Genomic DNA, 17,935 nt, shown 5'->3' with positions numbered 1-17,935 from the left:
GTTGCAAGAGAACCTTGCTAGGTACCTAGCAAAGCATTATACGGACAAAATAACATTTGGCTACATTGATTGCCTTGAACAACAATGCTGCAGGCGGCCTAGCAAAACATTGACAAGTAAAAGGATATTAGCGGGAATGTCCTCTTTAGGTCTCAGGCGGGACACGGTGGGAGAGGTCGATTAACGGAAGGTGTGGTGCTCCCGGGATGGATCTGCTTCGGATGGGCTGGCTAAGTCTGTTGGGGCGACGACGTTGAGGTTGTTCAATTCTGTACAGGGCTAGCCAATCCGGAACTGGGAACGGCTCGATCTGAAGAAAACGAAATAGGCCCTCAAGATCCGAGGAGTGGCGCAGGAGGTAGAAGCCAGAGTTGTTCTTCACGACAACATGGAACGGGTGTCCCCATCTATAAGTGGCGCCTGCGGACTTGATCTTTTCAAGCAGAGGATGTAGGAGCCGTCTCATATAAAGTGTCCGTGGGGAGACATCAGGGTATATAGTAACCGTACTTCCTTTAACTGAGACTGGACCATGTGACCATGCCCCCCGAATAATTGCATCTTTGTCGGTATAATAGTGAAGGCGACATAGTACGTCGCGAGGAGAAGACAAATCGAGCGGGCCTGGGCGTGAAACTCTGTGAATTCGATCTAGGAGAAAAGTCGCTTCTGGTGGTCGATTAGTGAGCTTATTGAATATAATAGAGACTCTGGTCGCCAGCTCATCTCGTGGGCCAAGGTCTGGAAGGCCCTTCAGACGTACATTGTTTCTGCGTCCTCTGTTCTCCTGATCATCTAACTGAAGCGCCAAGGATTGTAAATGTGTTCTAGTGTCCGTGGCAGCTCTTTCCAAAGCAGTTACTCTGGAGTCAATGGCAGACACAGTATTTTCAGATGTAAGAGCCCTAGAGTCTATTCTGATCACATCTTGACGCAGGTCAGCTATATCTTGCTGATGTGCCTGCTCAACCCTGGACACCAGAGAGTCAAGATCCTGCCGGGTGGGGAGGGCTTGTATCATCTCCCTCAGTAGTTGTAGGTCAGCGTGTAAGCCAGATGGCCCAGCCTGAACTTCAGGGGCATATGTGTGTGGTATAATGGCGGGCAAATCTCCCACTGAGGACATGTTGAGCGCAGAGACAGAGCTTACCGCATCCTGGGTGCTGCAGCAGGGAGGAATCGTGTCGGCAGTCGTGACCGCATGTGCTGCCTGTAACAGGGGAGCAGGAGGAGAGGGAGCCAAAGTGTCTGTGGCCGGATGTGGCGGCAATGCGTCCGCCATTGCTGCTCGCTGGACCGCGGCCGTTTGCGAGGAGGAGAGGAAGCGCTCCATGCTTTTACAGCGGCCAGAGGAGCGAGGTAAGGACCGGGAAGTTCCAGGGCAGGTTCCGCTACGTTTTCCTGGCATCGCCTGCCGTGTTTACCCGGGAAAGATGGCTGGTATTCAGCTGCTGGTGCGGAGCTCCCCCAGAACGCGTGCTCACGGCTCCATAGCTAAGCCACGCCCCCAATGTATCTATTTTTAACCTCTATAGGTGCAGCGTTCACATGTTTTGCACATGGTATAATTATAGTCTTCCCGGTCATACTTCCATTACCCAAACCTTTGTTATGATGCATGGGGTTACACTAAGGCCGGGGCGGAGGTCGAGGTTGCGCTTTTCACGGCTCTGACTAGGCAGGATTTTGATAGGGCATCTGTTAGGCCCCATGCACACGACCGTAAAAAACCTCCGTTTTTGCGGACCGCAATTGCGGTCCGCAAAAACGGAGCCATTCACTTTCATTGAACACTGACACCTTTCCGTAGCACTACGGAAGGGTGTCAGTGCCGTGGAAATGTTCAGGGAATTATGGAACATGTCCGTTCTTTCGCATTTTGCGGGCCGTGCTCCCATACTTTGTATGGGAGCACGGCCCGAAAATGCGGCTGTCAGTCAGCGGCCGGCCGTGCCCGCAATCGCGGGCCGTGATTGCGGGCATGGTCGTGTGCATGGGGCCTTAGGGATTGTGTTACTTTTGTAGCCTAATTAGTCATCTTAATGTAGTCATTTATTAAAAGTTATGTTTTAATTATGATCTCTGATTGATGTACTGTGATTATTTATTATTTGGTGACCTTTGACTAATATTGAGGTAATCCAATACTTCAAATTTTGGACTGTTATTTTTGACTGGCCCGTTAAGCCCTAGGCACCGTTGAAAGTGGTTTCGGTTCAGGTCACCTGCAGATGTGGAAGCACCATAAGTCCATACAAAAGGGAGATCACGAGTTTTGTCCGGAATGACCCTTTAAATGGTGGTCCCATGATTAAATATTACATTACTCTGTTAGATCAAACAAAAAAACAGAGTTTTCCATTGAATTAAAAAAAAACGCTCCTGTGTCGAGATATGGAGGTCACATACTTGTGATGGTTCCCTTTCATAAGAACATCCACCTTAACCCCTTAGTGACCACCAATACGCCTTTTCACGTGAGTCACTAATGGGCTTTAGGCTAGGCTGACGCCTTCTCACGTCAGCCTAGTCTAAGTCCTGCACGGGTCTCCCGTGCAGGCAGGAGCCGGGGCTCTGCTGTCCGATGACAGCTGAGCTCCTGCTTCAACGCCCGCGATCGCCGTTAAATGCCGCCGTCAATAGCGACCGCGGCATTTAACTTTGTTTACAAAGGGAGTGCGCTCCCTCTGTCACCCATCGGCGGCCCGAGAATGCAATCGCGGGTCTCCGATGGGGTGTCATGGCAGCCGGGGGCCTGATAAAAGCCCCCAGGTCTGCCCTGGACATATGCCTGTTAGGACGCGCCGGAGGCACGTCCTAACAGATTGCCTGTCAGATTTACACTGACAGGCAATAATGCTCTGGTATACGAAGTATACCAAAGCATTATAGCAGCGATCGGAACATCGCACAGTAAAGTCCCCTAGTGGGACTAATAAAATAAGTCATCAAAGTGAAATAAAGATTATTAATAAAAAGTACAGTAAAAAAATAAATAAAACCATTTTTTTCCATAAAAAGTGGTTTTATTTAGTAAAAGTGTAAAAAAAAAAAAAAAGTACAAATATGTGGTATCGCCACGACCGTAATGACTCCATTAATAAAGTTAATATGTCATTTAAACCGCAAGGTGAACACTGTAAAAAAAAAACGCAAAAAACCATGGCGAAATTGCAATTTTTTTCCATTGCCCCCCCAAAAAAGTCATAATAAAAATGAATCAATAAGTCCCATGCACCCCAAAACAGTACCAATCAAAACTACGTCTTGTCCCGCAGAAAACAAGCCCAAAAAATCACTACATTGATGGAAAAATAAAAAAATTACGGCTCTTGGAAAGCGACGATGCAAAAGCAAATAATTTTAGTTCAAAAGTGTTTTTATTGTGCAAAAGTCGTAAAACATAAAAAAACCTCTACATATGTTACATAGTTAGTACGGTTGAAAAAAGACACATGTCCATCAAGTTCAACCAAGGGAAGGGAAAAGGGAAGGAAAAATTTCTACACATAGGAGCTAATATTTTTTTGTTCTAGGAAATTATCTAACCCTTTTGTAAAGCCATCTACTGTCCCTGCTGTGACCAGCTCCTGCGGTAGGCTATTCCATAAATTCACAGTTCTCACTGTAAAGAAGCCTTGTCGCCTCTGCAGCTTGAACCTTTTTTTCTCCAGACGGAGGGAGTGCCCCCTTGTTTTTTGATATGTAGTATCGCCGTAATCGTACCGACCCATAGAATAAAGGTAACATGTTAATTACGTCGCACAGTGAACGGCGTCAATTTAAAAACGCATAGAACAATGGCGGAATTTCAGGTTTTTGTTATAATCCCCCCCAAAAAGGATAATAAAAGTTAATATAAAAATTATATGTACCCAAAAATGGTGCTATTAAAAAGCACAACTAATCCCGCAAAAAACAAGTCCTCATACAGCTATGTAGACGAAAAAATAAAAACGTTATAGCTCTTTGAATGCGACTATAGAAAAACTAATAAAATAGCTTGGTCATTAAGGCCTAAAATGGGCTGGTCACTAAGGGGTTAAGGGTATGTGCACACACACTAATTACGGACGTAATTCGGGCGTTTTTGCCCCGAATTACCTCCGAAAATAGCGCCTCAATAGCGTTGACAAACATCTGCCCATTGAAAGCAATGGGCAGACGTTTGCCTGTTCACACGAGGCGTTCACTCATCCATCAATCTTCCTTGATCTTCTGCGCTCTGCATCATGTCCCAGGGTATGTGCTAGCTGTTTAGTTTTTACATGATTGCATTATCGTGTCCAGTTTTTGTAGTCTATTTTCTGGCTATTTGAAACTATCTGTGTTCTTTGGACGCTTTCAACTTCATTTTTTTCATGTATCACTATACACTCTGCAATCTATAGTGGGCATGGGTATTATCCATTGTCTACTTCTGTACATTGTTCTAAATAGCTGGTAGCACTATACCATGTGTGGGCCTTATTACCTACATTCCTAGGTGTATAATTTTGTTATATGTATTATTTGAGCGCGGTCTGGTCAATTTTTTGGATGGTTGACTCTGTTGTCATGGTCTATTCCATCCGACCCTGCTGTATGTATTTCTGTGTATGACGTACCCCATTCTCTTTTCATCATATGTAATTGTCGATTATATTCAATAAAGATTTTTTGCATTTTGTATATTATTTAGTATACTATTTCTTCAAGGGCTATGTCCCTTTATGGTTCGTTTCTAGGTTGTCTACTTGCAATAAGGGACCCCAATATACGCCATTTTTTGGTGTGAGGTTTTTTTAGGTTGTCTCATTGAAAGCAATGGGCAGACGTTTGTCTGTTCACACGAGGCGTATATTTACGCGCCACTGTCAAATGACGGTGCGTAAATAGACGACCGCGTCAAAGAAGTGACCTGTCACTTCTTTGGCCGTAATTGGAGCCGTTATTCATTGACTCCAATGAATAGCAGCGCCAATTACGTCCGTAATGGACGCGGCGTTCAAGCGCCTGCACATGCCGTTACGGCTGAAATTACGGGGATGTTTTCAGGCGGAAACATCCCCGTAATTTCAGCCGTTACGGACGCTGTCGTGTGAACATACCCTAATTGTCCAGTCCTTGTGGTCACATACGTAGCAGCTCAATCCCAGCACCTGGATCCTCTTGTACACCGGTAGCGTGCACAAGAAGGGGCTTCTTCTCACCAGCATATTTATATACATTAGGCCGGATTCACACGAGCGTATGCGTTTGCGCGCGCAAAAGGCACTTGCCAGCTCCGTGTGTCAGCCTCGTATGATGCGCGGCTGCGTGCTTTTCACGCAGCCGCCATCATTATGACACTCCGTTTGGATGTTTGTAAACAGAAAAGCACGTGGTGCGTTTCGGTTTTCATTCATCCTTTTCACAGCTGCTGCGCGAATCACGCTCGTCCCACAGAAGTGCTTTTGTGTGGTGCGCGTGATTTTCACGCACCCATTGACTTCAATGAGTGCGTGATGCGTGAAAAACGCCCAAAGAACGGACATGTCGTGAATTTTACGCAGCGGACTCACGCAGTGTAAAAATCACGCACCTGTCTGCACTGCCCCATAGACTAATATAGGTCCGTGCGACGCGCGTTGCACGGACGTATATCCCGTTCATCTGAATAAGCCCTTAGGGTAACAGGTTTATCAAACAAATGTATTATTTAATCATGGAACAACTAGTTTAGGGGTACAGCCACATGTAATGTCCCCCTGCTGAGGTTGTGGCACTCCAAATGTATGTAAATGTAAAGACTTTCATAAAGAGGAATCATTACTCCATTTGACAACGGCAGACAGTAATGCTCTTAACAAAGGAGGGCAGAAAGACAATCCCTTTTTAATTTGACGCTGGCCTGGAAATGCGCTATTATCAGACATCTATACACTTACACTGTAGTGATCTCCGTGTGCCCTAATTATGCATATGGGAAGGGGCTGTCTTTGCAAAATCTAGTCCAATTTGCTGGCAGTGTGTTATAGTGAGGAAGAGCAGAGAATTTTGATATATAGTTTTGTGGGTAAAGACTTATTATAGCTTGTAGTTCATAGATCGAAATCCCTGCGCTCTCTGGGCTTAGGAGTCAAGTGGGTGGTCCTATTCAGTGATTGACAGTTGTATGCTTCTACTAGGAAGGCTGTCAATCATTGAGTGAGACCGCCCACTGGACTCCTAATCCCAGAGAGAGCAGGATTATCAATCTATCAATTACAAGTTATAGTAAGGGCATGTTCACACACAAAATCAAAAACGTCTGAAAATACAGAGCTGTTTTCAAGGGAAAACAGCTCCTGCTTTTCAGCCGTTTTTTTTTTAATTTAAACTCACGTTTTTAGAGCTGTTATTCTATAGTCAATGAAAAACTGCTCCAAAAACGGCTCAAGTGACATGCACGCACATACATGTTTTTCAAAACGGACGCGTAAAAGAACGCCCCGTCGGAACAGAACGCCGTTTTTCCCATTAAAATCAATGGACAGATGTTTGCGTCCGATTTTTTGACCGTTTACGGCCCCAAAAAACGGACGAAAATAAGCCGTGTGAACATACTCTAAGTCTTTTCCCACAAACACTTTCAATGTGACAAGTCACCTTTAAGCCATTTCCCACATGACAAAAGAGGACAAATAATAAATGACACGAGACATTGGTGGTATTATTTTATTATCCAGTATCATGGATTAAAATATTTACAATTCTGTTCTCAAGCCCATGTCTCCTTAGCTCTAGTAAATGTTATGGCTTGAAGGTTCCATAACCAAGCAAAGATATAGAAGTTGCAGTAAAAAAAACTCTCCACAAAATCGGAGCCTGATTCTTCTTTTGTGTACACAAAATCCACAGGAAATAAAGAGGCTTTACAAAAAGTGAAGAATACTTTTTAATGAAAAAAAAATGTATGCAATTTTAAATTGCCCTGAAAAAAACAAACAAAAACACGATGGCGACCCTATTCCCTGTCTTATGTAACATACGACCCCTGCAGGGCTGTTAGGATTGTTCCCACTCTGTAGTCCTTCGTTTTTATTTTCCTCCTTTGGCAAGGCAAAGGTTCTCCCTTCCCCCTCCAGGGATGAAATATGAATGGCAATAATGAACTAAACCGGAAGCAGTCACACGGACAGTCATAATATATGACCAATGAGACCGCTGCATATTGAGACGTGAGAAATTGCACTCTGTAGAGATGATGGGTACATTGAACAGCTATGGCTAAATGAAATCAGTGTGCCCCTATGTACCAACCCCTATAAAATGCCATCCGTGGTCACCACCCATACATTTTTTTGTAGAACGCTGCATTCCAATGTAATAAGTACATTCTATGTCATCGGCTTTACATCCCTGCGCTGTCACATTGGCTTATAAAGGAGTGAGCCCTGTATATGCTCCATTGAAATAAATGCCCTAACAAGGTCATCTCAAAACGACGGCACTGCTATAGATCTTGGCAGTCGTCCCTCCCAACATAAATAATACTTCATATCCTTAATATTTTTTTTCCTATCTGCAATGCACCTCTTAAAAAATGATAAAGACCATACATTATGCAAGGAAAAGGGATCATGTCTAGAATATAAATAACGTATCAGACGCCAGGTATAAAACAAACAAAGAAATGTCGCCATGCGTGCGGGTGATGATTGCATGAGCCGGACTACAGAAGTTTCCAGGCAGAAATGAATTGGGTGCTAGTATCCCTGGTATATAGCACCAACACATGCATAGGAGCGATTGCAGGCAACCGGCTGACGAATGCACTGGAAGATTGGTGATGTCATCAGAACTTTTCATCTTATAACTAAACTGCATATTAAAAAAGACGAAACGTCAGGAGCTTTAAACTGCATTGAGATAGGAACCTCAAAATAAAAGCAGAGCAGATGCCCAAGGAAACAATCAGAGTTCTGCTTATATTTTTCAACCCGCACTGGTTTAGAAGAAAGCTGGAATCGGATTGGTTGGTATGAGGAACTCCTCCCATTTTTCGCACCCAGCGTTTGCAGCCCCGCTGTCTCCTGTTTACCAGACAAAGGAGGACAGAGAAACGTTTACCAGACAGAAGAGAAGTACGTTGGTCCTTTCACCGCTTGTGTGTGAGAAAGGCTTCATGTAAGACTATAGAGAGGGGGGTGGATGAACCAGCACGATCGATCCTGAAAACATAACTGTAAACTTCGAAGGCAGGCAACACACCGCGGCTCCCCACATACAGCTCCCAGGAGACCATACTGGGAGATGGAGAACAACGGATATTAATTTCATGCACTACAAATAAAATGCCCTATGAATAGAACGACGTAAACTTGGTCTTCTTTGTCTATTTTCGTGAGTCTTTAAAACTCGTTATTTTGCACCACTGACCAGATCATTTTATCCTCCAGTTTGTGTATTTTACTATGAAGCCAATTTAAAGGGGGTTTCTTTCCAACCAGACTTCCAGATAGTTGCCCGCAGTATCCCTTGTTCCTCCACCTCATATTGTTTATGAATAATACCGAAGATGAAGACTGATCATCCGAGTCATGTCTGACAGTCGGGTTCCTAAGGGAAGCGCTGCCCAACCACTATTCAATGGAGTTATCAGACAGCACATCCTTAACCAATCTAAATGTCCACTCTTTTTTATTTTATTCTAAATATATCTAAATTTCAGTGCAGACTAAATTAAGAATATATATTTGTAGGGGGCTTAGAGCTCCAATTTTCTGATAGAGCTCAAAATCCCCAAATTCTTAAACATTGTCTACCTGCGGCCACCACTAGGGGCAGCGTACTGCATACGGTTATACATTGACCTCAATATTGCAACATTATGTAGTAAGCTCCCCCTAGTGGTGGCTGCCAGAAGCCCAAATTTTATCATTTAAGACTTTATCTATGTAGAGGATTTGGTGCTCTGTATCAAATCAGAGCTCTGACCGTTATAAAGATTTATAATGTAATTAATTAGCACAGAATGCTGAACCTAAAAAGACATGTTGTTTAAGGCCCCATGCACACGGCCGTACCCGTAATCACGTTCAGCCGTCCGCATCTTCGGGGCACTGACATGTTGCATAATTTTCTGAACATTTCTATGACCCGGACACCTTCCCGTAAACAAACGGAAAGGTGTCCGTGCACAATAGAAGCAAATTAGTCCGTAATTGCGGATGTTTTTACGGTCGTGTGCATTAGGCCTAAAGGGGAGATTGACTTTGGAGGCAGAAATATCACTGAACTGAGGGCAGAGACGGTGCAAGGAGGCTTGGAAGTACCTTACCCCCACCTCTATCTAGACCCCAGTCATATTGTGCTTTCTTGCCTACTTTAGGCTCCCGTGTTAAGAAAAACACATATTACATGCTATACTTTTTTTTTTTTGCAGGGTCTTGTTGTAAATAAGTAGTCTACTAGGTTTTTCCATACTCTTTTGGCCTCCGTTGGGTAATGGAGCCATATGGAAATACTTAGGGTCTACGTCAGGATCTTTCCAGATGTGAACAGTAATAATAGCGAGAAAACGCTTTATGAATGGAGCCAACCATAATTGAACATATTTTTCAGAATTTAAGATAAATCTAGGTGGTGAACCTCTAAATCCTTTGCACCTATACCTGTCCCTACATATGAATAGAGCGGTGAGCAAAGCAGGCACATAGCCAGTAGTCTAGTTAGAAAAGACCCCCAATAAAAAATAGCAATAATCACTTTACATTAGTGATAAACACTGTATATGAACATCGTAATTCAAGAAAAGACTTTTCACATCGAGATTTTAAAGAAAAATTCCAATCAACACAATGTTACATTAGCAACCCTCCACCCTGCAGGATATACCAATGATAATAGGGCTTGAAAATTGTAGAATAAATAAATATAAATACATTATTTTATTAGTTTAGTTGGGTCACATGATGAATCATTTCTGACTACCATTTTCAAAATTTCCCATTCCCATGGGTGGAGGAGCTTACTGGTCTGATGCCCGTGTAGTGAATCAGCAGAAGGGGTGGAGCATGACACTTTTTTGTGTGGGACAATAAGTCATGGAAATAAATTAATTGGATGCTACAATGTAGCAAATGCAGGGAGAATAAAAGCTCTACATTCCACAAGTTAAAGTGTACCTCTAACTATAAACAACTTTCCATAAATTAATAGTATAAGCGAATTTAAGAAACATCGTAATATATCTTATTACAGACAAAATGCTTCTTTCTCCACTTATCAGGGTCCCTACCCCCTCTTAACCGTTCAGGCACTCAGAATTCACTTTTAGAATCCGCACAGCAGAGGAGACGGATCCACTAAGGAATCAGATTTCAGCTGGCCTTAGAAGTCTAGAGGAGGAAGAAAAAAAGAGGTAGCGAAGCAGAGTGAGAAACACATAGCTGGCCCTAGTGTTATATCTCACTCCAGTGCTGGATTCTCAGCTACACAGCTTCTTACTGCTGTATGATGTTCTCCATGCTGCAGCTGTATATTTGACTGAGAGCTTAAGGGGAGCTGGATCTCCTCTTTATGCTGTGTATGGGAGACATCATAGCAGCAAGTCTACTTTTGCTGCCTCCTCCCCATTTCAGAGACTTCTATGGGCAGCTGAAACCTGATCTCTTCGTGAAGCGGATAATCCATCTCCTCTCTGCTCTCCAGATTCTGAGTGAACATTTAAAGAAGGGGGAGGAGGAGAGAAGTCTGGTAAGTGGAGAAAGAGGCATTTTTCTGTAATAAGATATATTACAAAGTTTCTTATCTTCACTTGTACTATTCATTTATGTAAAGTTGTTTATAGTCGGGGGTACACTTCAAGAATACATTATAAGCACTATAGGAGACAATTGACTGGAGTTTTCCTTTAAACTACTTATACACTGCCATGCAAACCTGACCAATACTCAACAATCGGGTAAAGAATCAGGTCATGTAAGCAGAAGACAAGCACTTCTAATGAAATGAAGAAAAAGTTGGGTAATATCCATGTGATTAACACAAATCATTCTCTTTTCTATGTGCAAACGGAAGAACATAGCTCAGAGTGTTCGAGGACAGGTAGCTGGGGAGTATTGTCTATTAAACGCTATAAAAACCTCTGCTTAACACAAACCAGTCTTTTACGTTTTACACTTGAGCCGCAATGTCCTATTCAGCTGTAGCTTCTATATGTGTCATCTCAATCTGTCTTATCTCTATAGTCTCAGATCCTGCGTGGACGATTTGATGATGAAGTTCAGTCACCTCTGCTTGGCAGGATTGGTCCTCAATAGTATGTTCAATATGTTGAATATTTGACTCGTCCAGAAGTTGTGCCTCCACCTCCTCCATATGTATCTGATTAACATGTTCAACGTGTACTTCCTCAACATGAACCTCAGTTCCTGGGTCAATCTGAAGATGCTCTACTTCTATGTGACCCATATGTACCTGCGTCTGTAAATCCAGTATGTGCGCACCTTTCACTTGGTTCACTTCAAGAAGATCTTGGTGCAAGTGACCAACTGTTAGATGTGGTGGATCCACTTGAACTTGAATAACTTGATCTACTGGCACCACATGGACTTGTTCCACCTGCTCGACAAATGCCATTGAAGATTCAGCTTCTGTTTCTTCGGATGGAAGAACGACCTCCGTCACTATTCTCTCGGAGATGTTATGAGTGTCACGGAGGTGTTTCCTTAGTTCACTGCCTTGCATAAACCACATGTCACACAGTGTGCAGTGGTTGGGTTTGTCGCCGGTGTGAAGAACTAGGTGGTCTTTAAACTGGTCCCAGCAATTAAAGACGCTATCGCAGACCTGGAAACAAGGAAATTCTTGTTAAAGTAACTAAAATAGATGATATTTCATGTCTTTCCATGCAGGCCTCATATAACAGTATCTGTCAGGAGCCGCAATAATGGAAGAGTAGAAGTTGGTGCTACAAAAAGTTCTTCATATATTGACTCCACTCCTTATTATCCTGACCACACCTCCGAAATCAACCCAGGTTATAACCTCAAGACAATCCCATGTTCTCACTCCAGAGCTGCTGCCGCAAATGGATTATTTTTCTTTTCAATCAATTGCACTTAGAGCAGACTGGCCCCACACTAGGGTCACGTAGTACATACACAGAGGTAAAGCATGTGGAAGACAAGTTGGGCAGAAAGAATTACAGACGTGTTCAGTGCTAGGAACCCAGGGATGGGTAGCCAGAAACTGAATGAAAAAGGCTGCATGTGGCTCCCAATTTCCACTATGGCCCCTATAGCTGTAAACCATAGGTATGCTGGCACATTTTGCTACAATGTAATGATTGCAGTTACTTCATAGATATAGAACCAATCAGGTCTACAACCCTGTCCTGAATGAAATCACTCTTTTTCGATCATCTTTTAGGTAACTAAAGAGAAAGGTGTATGAATGCACAAGAAATAAAAGGGCAGTTAATCGCAAAAAACCCACCTACTCCAAGCGAATCAAAAGGTGGGGGCATGGGTGTTTGTTGGAAGACCAAGTGCGTCTTCTTTTAGACTGACTGTCAGCCAGAGGCACTAGGGCTCCCATACACATTAGATGAACTCAGGAGAACCGCCGGCGGGATCAGACGACTAATGTGAATTGGGCGTCCTAACCCTAACCCAATCAGAGGGGGAAAAATAAAAAGGTAGAGCACGTTGGATTTCAACATACCTCATCCTTTTTTTTTTTCCCCCACGAGAGATAAGCCTTTGCAAGAGGAGTCTGGAAGCGACTTATTTCCACTCCCTATTGAAAACACATCCATGATCGGCTGAGTTGAGCATGCACTTGTATGGGGGGGGGGGGAATAGCTGTTGGCTGAATGTGCATGGGCAGCTTCAAAGCTCAGCAACACAGCTAGTCAAGTATCAGCTATGGTGGTGATGTCTAAAGCTGCTGCCTATTGGTCCCAGGTCCTGTGCGGATTATTACCTACATTAATTCAATTTGATGTTAAACCATTAGGGTGAATGTACAGGTTGCAGATTTTTACTGCAGATTTCATACTGAAAATCCGTTACAATTCACAGTGCAAAGCATGTGGATGGGGTTTTGAAAACTTCATTCACATGTAGCGAAAAAAATCTGTGTGTAATTCAGGGCATGCAGCAGATCTTCAAATCCACAGCATGTCAATTCAGCAAATTTGACCCTTTGTAATGCAAAAGGTGACATCCGCAGCAAAATCCACATAGAATACATGCAGATTTTGCCATGAATTTGCAGTGACATTTGCATTGGAAAAAGTCTGCCACGCGTGGACTTACACTTAGGCCTCGTTTACACGAGCGTGTCTGTTTTGCGAACGCAAAAAACGTGGCGTTTTGTGTGCGCAAAATGTACTTAACAGCTCCGTGTGTCAGCCCCGTATGATGCGCGGCTGCGTGATTTTCGCGCAACTGCCATCATTATGACACTCCGTTTGGATGTTTGGAAACAGAAAAGCACGTGGTGCTTTTCTGTTTTCATTCATCCTTTTCACTGCTGTTGAGCGAATCACACTGTTAGCACGGAAGTGCTTCCGTGTGACATGCGTGGTTTTCACGCACCCATTGACTTCAATGGGTGCGTGATGCGCGAACAGCGCACAAATATAGAACAGGTCGTGAGTTTTTTGCAACGGACTCACGCTGCGCAAAACTCACGGACTGTCTGCATGCCCCCATAGACTATTATAGGTCCGTACGACGCGCGTGAAAATCACGCGCGTCGCACGGACGAATAACACGCTCGTGTAAACGAGGCCTCACTGTGAAGTGAATAATAATGACCTCACATGAGGACCAAGTTCTAGTTAGCATGTTCCTATCTGTCTAAACACATTAGAAGTGTAAGCTACAAAATATATATGGGCTACAATGTCCTGTTCACACACTGCAGTGTACCTTGAAAAGTGGCAACAATGCATTCTGAAGACTCAGTGTTAACAATATTGTAGTGGTAAACATATGGGATTATGCTATATGGCAACGGTAAAAAGGACTGGTCATGTCTGTTCTAGTAAATACACGTATTCTCCATTAAAGTGGATCTGTCACCAGTTCATTAATTCCCTATCTCCTTACTAATCTAATAGGCGCTATGATGCTGATAACTACAGTATGATTTGTTTTAAAAAAACGTTTATTATTTGCAAAGTTATGAGCATTTTTCTAAATATGCTAATTTGGCTATACTTGCCAAATAGGAGGTTACTCCTAATGTTTTCTGTATGACGCTGTCCAATCCGCATCATACAGTTCTCCTCTTCCCACCCCAGCAACACAGCGTGATCACATAGTATACAGGTTCCATCCCTGAATATTTTTAACTGGTGGTACCTCTGGTTGTGTCACAGCTAGAACTGCGATCCTGGTGCCATATAAAAGATTAGAATCTCATCTGTCATATGCCACTAGAATCCACAGCTGGAGATCTGGCTATTTGAAGTGATCCCCCTTCCCTCCAGCCTCAGTCTCTCACACTGTGTGAAGCAGCTTCATGCTGATAGGACAGCGTGAGGAGGCTCCACCTCTGGAGAATCACTGGTGTTGACACCCACTTGTCTAATAAGGGCTAATTTGCATATTTAAAAAAAAGCTCATAACTTTTAAAATAATAAACGTTTTGGGACACAATTTTCACTAGCATTATCAGTGTGACAGCGTCTATTATATTAACCAGGAGATTTGGCATGACTAAACTAGTGACAGATCCGCTTTAAATAACAATTCTGTAGCGAGAGGTCATAATAATGCCTGTACAGCCGTAATTTACACTTTAAACCCAGTCTTGTGCATTCTTACGCATGAGATCGATGTCATATGTGGTGCTGTACTTGCACGCCGCATGTGCAGGAGAGCCAATGTGAAAGCTCCGCGTTTGCAGCCAGCTGCGAGTAAGAAGATCTCTCATTTACAAGTGGTTGATTGGTCAGTTTACGGGGGCTGTGGGAGTAAGTGCAGCCTCTGAGGTGAGACTAGTTTGTGAATGCCGGAGATCCCACCTAGCAAGTCTCCTGTGGTGCCGCCACCAGAAAATATATGATAAGAGGCCAAGCAGCATGTAATCGTTTTGTATGGACAAGCAGCTTTGATCAATTGTAAGGATTTTTACTTTGACTCAGATCTGGTCTAATTTGGACCATTTATCTTCATAGCAAGAGCCTAGTGGTAAAAATCCTTCAAATGTATCACTCGTAGACAGTCAGCGCCCGAAATAGATTAGCATATCATTTTTATTCAAGTACAGTCATTATGTGTGTAGTATAGATGTGCTCCGCACTCAGACATCCATTTTATTTGGATTATGCAAGATTTGGTTCAGAGGGTACCACAGGCATAGTCCAAAAAAAACAGATGTCTGAGATCAGGGCACACATCTTATTTGACAAGTTCCAAATCATGTGTTGACGTCTTTCGTTCGCAGGGTCTACAGACCTTGTGCCTGAGCGACAGATTTCAAGAAAGATCAGGTTTTCGACTTAAGTTTATCATATGATCTAAAATAGGTTTTGAATGACATAAACTCTCTATGCATGAGAGAATTGTTATACGGTAAAGTAACGCCTCCCTACATAAAGAGCGAGTTTTTAACATCACGTATTATTCATTTGACTTATGTACTCCCCCTTGGTTAAATATACTCCTCAAAAAAGGGGAGTGGAATATTTTGACTCTGTTGAAAAATATTAAGTGCGACCTCTGGCTGAAGAAGTGAAGAAGCTATTCGAAGGATATTTTCACCCTTCCGTCAGAGGCATCCATCGGTAGTCACCCCCCTCCACCCCGGTTCAATGACTAGATCGGCAGTTTTTACGGGAAGAATAGCGCTGCATGAAGTGGTATTTTTCCCTTCAAAGTGAGGGACACCACAACACTGTCAGGCACGGTTAGTATCTATCGTACGATGCAAGTGTGATCATAGGCTTTGAACTCTGCATTGTGACGGTTCCCTGTTGTTCCTCCTGGAAATCTAAATTGACAACAAAGCACTAACATTGCCTTTTCAGTAGGGTGTGTCCGCACTGACCAGTATAAAGGGGGATGGTGACATCCAGTTGTCAATTTATTTGTACGTTTCCAGGAGGAATACTAGAGGAATTGCACAGTGAAGAAAAAAAAGCTGCAGAATTATCATTCCACTGGGAATTTGAGAATTCACTAAAACAGACATGTCAAGAGAGCTGACAGGTCCTTTTTAAGAGAAGGAGAATGGGATGATGTACTTGGTCATTTGCCTGTTTTTGTATCTCCTACTCACTTTAAAGGAAAGTGACCAAACAAATGCAGCCACATCTCCACCACAAACGGGACTGGGGCAACCCTGTTCTCAGGGACTCAGCGTTTGGAGCTTCACCAATCAGACATTGAGGGCATATCATATTGACATGTCAAACGTATTTGATGGGAAAAGCCCTTAACAAGATGATATCAAGCCATAAATACTATACCCAGAAGGGTGTGAGCGTGTATGGAGCACGTACCTGACATTCATACAACTTCTTCCTCCCCTTCTTTGCACCTACACCATACTGACAGGCTGTTAGGTGACATTTAAGGGTGCTGTTCCTAGCAAAATGCTCGTGACAATTTGGGCATTCAAAGGGTTTTTCACCTAGACACAAAAACAAACAAATATTACAGGAAATTAAAAAACAGCAAATCTCCTACACTTTAATCTGCACTGCAGAAACCCTCAATAATAGATATAATGTAACCGAATAAGGGAACAAAATTATACTTTTTTGTAATGGTTTGTATTCCCGCCCTTGTCCATGTGGATTTCTTTCCACCATCCTTGGCTTTATATAATTGAAATCTTCACTTGAGCAGTGACGGAAATGAAGGAGTATCCGCAAATAGCAGTGGAATGGGTGACGCTGTACAAACCATTAGCGGAATAATTGATTTTCATCTCTATTACCGTAAGGTACTGCTATGGGCTTAGTAAACATACATTTATTAATAATGGGGTAAAAGGCGTAAATATCATAGCCAAAGCCAAGCTGTCAAATTCTGTACAAATGTTTCCCAAACTGGATTCTGCGGAGCGGCAGGGTTCCATGGACTGATTTTTGTTAAAGTGGCTGATCTAAATCACTTTTGGGGTCTGATGAAAAAGTCAGGGGGGCCCTTGGTAGACTACTAGGAAAGTGTGTTTTGTTTTTTGGTGTGTGGCCTATACAAATCCGTAAAAAGTTTGGGCCATCCATGACTTTTATGCTCATTGTTGACGTGTCATCCAAACTGATGACATGTCACATGGCCACGGAAGCCTGCAGGCAAAGTCATCATGGACGATACAACTGGTGTGGTCAGGTGAAATGTTGGCAGCATGTAGAACGGCGTAGGATTTGGCTGAGGGCTCTCTTGCTGGTTTAGGCTTCTGCAGCCTGAAGACGTTTGGGAATCACTGCTGTATAATATACATTAAAGGGGAACTCCAATGTTATAAAGTGCTGACATATCACTAGAATATGCCATCACTATATGATCCTAAAAACGAAGGGGACGTAGTGCTGATTTAGCACTGCATTCCCTTCATGTTAGTGCCCCGGCCCACATTGTATAGGGAACTGTAGCAAGGCCCCATTCAAGCCAAAACGTAGAAGGAGACACAGCGCCAAATCAGCTCTGTGGCCCTTTCATTCTCAGGATCAGTAGGGGATCGAAAAGGTCAAATCCCCAACAATCAAAAAGTGATGGCATATCCTAGCGATCACTTTATAAGATGAAAATAACCTGTTAAAATACTAGATAAAATAAACAGTAATTAAACTAGAACATGGGCCAAATACTAGACTGTGAATGAGATCTACATAATAGTCAATGCAGAACGTTAATGAGCCAGTTGAATGGGCTTTTAGGTTTTAGCAATAGATGGAGCAGGAAACCACTGTGCAAGTATTGATCAGCCTTCACATGCAGTACTTGAACAAGCAGTTCTCTTACAG

The 17,935-nt window shown here is 43.0% G+C and overlaps 1 protein-coding gene across 3 annotated transcripts in view; it reads right to left on the bottom strand.

Annotated features, from left to right (window-relative positions):
- Positions 1–6,885: 6,885 nt before the first annotated feature.
- ZNF131 (zinc finger protein 131) overlaps positions 6,886–17,935 on the bottom strand; it is a 24,442-nt gene continuing 13,392 nt past the window's right edge. For all 3 annotated transcript variants that reach the window (XM_075839520.1, XM_075839539.1, XM_075839531.1), the window contains 2 exons: positions 16,466–16,596; positions 6,886–11,796 (listed from right to left, as the gene is read on the bottom strand). In XM_075839520.1, coding sequence (XP_075695635.1) covers positions 11,143–11,796; positions 16,466–16,596 — 785 coding nt within the window. In that variant the 3' untranslated portion in view covers positions 6,886–11,142. The remainder of the gene's footprint in view (positions 11,797–16,465; positions 16,597–17,935) is intronic.

Source organism: Rhinoderma darwinii, chromosome 1 (assembly GCF_050947455.1).
Source record: "Rhinoderma darwinii isolate aRhiDar2 chromosome 1, aRhiDar2.hap1, whole genome shotgun sequence".
In the NCBI taxonomy this organism is placed as follows: Eukaryota; Metazoa; Chordata; class Amphibia; order Anura; family Rhinodermatidae; genus Rhinoderma; species Rhinoderma darwinii.
The sequence above is the reverse complement of the archived record's forward strand: the minus strand, read 5'-3'. Positions and strand labels throughout refer to the sequence as shown.